General features: G+C 36.2%; 1 protein-coding gene across 1 annotated transcript in view; it reads left to right on the top strand.

The window, feature by feature from the left end:
• The window catches only part of wdfy2 (WD repeat and FYVE domain containing 2), a 38,459-nt gene that overhangs the window by 7,172 nt on the left and 27,871 nt on the right, over positions 1-3,416 (top strand). Inside the window, exon 2 of the mRNA XM_015392194.1 lies at positions 1,301-1,368. Coding sequence (XP_015247680.1) covers positions 1,301-1,368 — 68 coding nt within the window. The remainder of the gene's footprint in view (positions 1-1,300; positions 1,369-3,416) is intronic.

Raw genomic sequence — 3,416 nt, forward strand, 5'->3', positions numbered from 1 at the left:
CTGAATGCAAACCACACTAGATGAAAATAGTAAAAATGTTGAAACTTTGGTCACCAAATAATCTGAGTCTACGGGACTATCAGGTGTGAAAACAACCACACTCTCGATTTGTGGGGCACAGACACAGAAAAAAGAAATCTGCACAGGTCAGGATCTGCTCACCCTGCATAGTAGGAGCGTCTCTATACTCACTGCAGTGAGTGTGATATGGAAAAAAAACGGTTCAGAGGTTACAAAGTCTCGGGCTTGACCTGATCTAAAGGCACAACACAAACAAATCTGTGAATGTGTTCCTATATTGACAAATTCTGATACAAGTTAAAAACACAAATCTCTTCCTAAAATATCAACTGACTAATGTATCGGTCTGTTTCTAGAAGAAAATTCACTTCCTGTTATGTCAGCCTCTAGAATTATTCATAAAATATTCCAAATCAGTTTCTTATTTTCTGTTCAGACAATTGGAGATGACATTGACTAACACTAACGTGACAGTGACATCAGCAGGGTTGCCAGATGTCACTGACTCACGTTTTCCAGCTCAAAAAATGTTCATTAGCCGCCTGGATATCCAAAGTTTCGCCCAATTTGAACCAAAGTCTATTGATCTCTTAGGCCATAAATCTAAAGAAAAACATTCTTAACCCTAGACGGCCATCCCAAACTGCCAGATTGGGAAACATCCCAACCTGGCAACAATACACGTAAGATGGGAAACGTTAGCCTTTAGATGGAAAACCCCATCATGCACCGCAACATATTTTTTCAAAATATTCAAACATAAATTCTCCAAATATAAGAGGAACATTTTAGTTTGGTTTAAAGAAAGCATTTTAGTTTTATTATAATTTAGTTTATTGCAAAGATTTTACAGTTTGAAGAAATAGAACATTACACCATATGCCAACCGTCATAAGGATGTGCATGATGAGGAAGGGCTATATATACTGCATGCATCATTTAGGTAGGTAACATTGTATTACTTCTTGAGCTCCTTGAGTTATTTAGTGTCACAGGTAGGTGCTTCGGCCAGAGAGTAAGTGTTGAGGCCCGTATGATTTAATTGCATGCTGAAATGCCCGGTATCACAGATTCCCACTGCGGGCCTGCTTAAGTCCATTTATTTTTCCCCTTTTCTCAGAAACAGGAGATGTGAAACTAAAGTTCATTTCCTGCAGAACTGTAGAGCAATCTGTAGAGCAATCTGGTCAAACTTTTTAAACCCTGCCTGTTTAGAAAAAAGTCAATTAATGATTTACCTCACCTTAGATTTCATGATCGCTTTGTTGTGTCTTTACAGAACAATTCGGGTTTGGTTGAAGAGAGACAGCGGTCAGTACTGGCCAAGTGTTTACCACACCATGCAATGTAAGTCTTCCTGCCTTTAAATATGTTTGCAATTGTTTTTGTGTCATTTTAATGCAGATTGTTTCTCTTTGAGTGATTGTTATGAAAACTACATAACATTTTTTAAGTTATCAGATTGTCTGTATAGTAGCAGCGCTACACATTTGTGACAGTTTGGCTTTGTTTTCCTGCAGCTGAGTAACTGAAGGAAATCGAAGGCCACAATCAGCAAGATCTGCCTCTGACAATAGCAGAGGTTGCAAATGTGAAGCATTTTTAGCAGTTGACTGAAATAGGGATAAATGAAACGAAACAGCTCACATTTACAGAACAGATTCAAAATCTGATGACGCTTTGTTGGAAAAATGAACCGAAACTAATAACATTAAGATATTCCCTGTTAATAAAGAGCATTATTTGTTATAAAACATCCAATCTGTATGTATTTATTTGCTATAAGCCAGCTAAAACTATCTTGGATTAACTGATTCATGTGAAATATCCTGGATTTAAAGGATTTTAATATGTTGATAGAATAAATCAACGTGTTTCTTTGGTTTTTAAAAGGATTTTCATGGTGCTGTGCAGTGTTTATATAGGAAATATGGAGCAAGATAAAAAAAAAAAGTTTTTTTGTTTATTAAGAATTAAGAATTTGTTTTACACCTTATTATTACACAGCTATCACAAAATTGCATTTAGACTTTATAAAAGTAGAGCTATACTTAAAATGTGTTATTTTCAGTAGCATCTAATGGTCAGGCTGCTGACTAGATAATGTATAACATTTATGTCAGTAAATCCCTGTAATTATTACACACGGTGTCTATAAGGGTGAAAATAGCTTCTAAAACCCTTGTTTTAAAGCAGTAATGTATAACATTTAGCTACTAGGGGTGCTAGACTTCTAACTGTCACTTAAAGCAACAGGAAACTTTGCATCCTCCCAAATTAAACAGTCTCCCTCCATGTTTTGGAATTTGATAGCAGACAAAGTCAAAAGTTCCTCAATTTTGCTTTAATAGGTCAAAGAAAGTCCGTTTTGGGGGGAGTGATAATAATATAATGCACAGAGTCTTAGAGTTTTTGGCATTTCATCATTTTTTGTTAATTTTTTTAATCATTTTTTGTTCAGCCGTCCTTTTATGTATACTTCTAAATACAATCCAGCACCTAATCAGTTAAATGAGTACCTGTTTGTGATTAGATGTTGGGATGAATGCAACATTAGGGAACAAAACAAGAAAGGAAAATGGAAGACAGGACAGGGAAAAATTGTGGAGAAATTTAGAGAAGAAGTGAGATGTAATGAATCTCAAGCTTCCCTCATCCTACAGAGCGTCATTTCATCCTTCCAGTAAAAATGGAAGAACTACGACCCCTTTAAACCTTATAGGACTGACCTGAAAAAGAAGGAATCTCATCAGAGAGGCAGCTATTAGCCCAGTTACCCTGGAGGAGCTGTGGAGATTCACCGGTCAGACTGGACCGTACCTTAAACCTTCTTAAATTTTTCCTACACTCTACAAATCGAACCTTTAATGAAGACTTTAAAGAAAGAATTAAGAAGAGAAAACATGCAGAAGAATGTTTTCTGATCAGACGAAACCGTCACATATATTGAAAACTACCCAGACCACACCATCCCTTCTGCGAGGCATGGTGGTGGCAGCATGTTGCACATAGATGGACATAGATGGAATTAAAAAAGAGCATGAAAAATAGAAAAAATTTTTTTTTTTTTCACTAAATCAATATATAGCTACACAATATGCAACATACTATATACCTTAAGCTTCACGGGTGTAACAAGTGGAAATGTTCAAGGTACGTGTGCAGATTTTGTCGTTTTGTTTTTAATCCAAAAGCTCACATATATAATCTGATACATGAAATCGCTCAGACATCTTTGCGCTACGGCAGCGCAGAGCCAACAAACTAGCAATTGCGAGATGGCCCATTACGCTCGAAAGTAACTACGGCAAGTTGTTTAAGTCTACATGAAATCTATACCCTACACAGACTAATGAAATACTATCTGTAAAATTATCTATGTAAACAAACCTCAT

Source organism: Cyprinodon variegatus, unplaced genomic scaffold (assembly GCF_000732505.1).
Source record: "Cyprinodon variegatus isolate N-32 unplaced genomic scaffold, C_variegatus-1.0 Scaffold578, whole genome shotgun sequence".
Taxonomy (NCBI): Eukaryota; Metazoa; Chordata; class Actinopteri; order Cyprinodontiformes; family Cyprinodontidae; genus Cyprinodon; species Cyprinodon variegatus.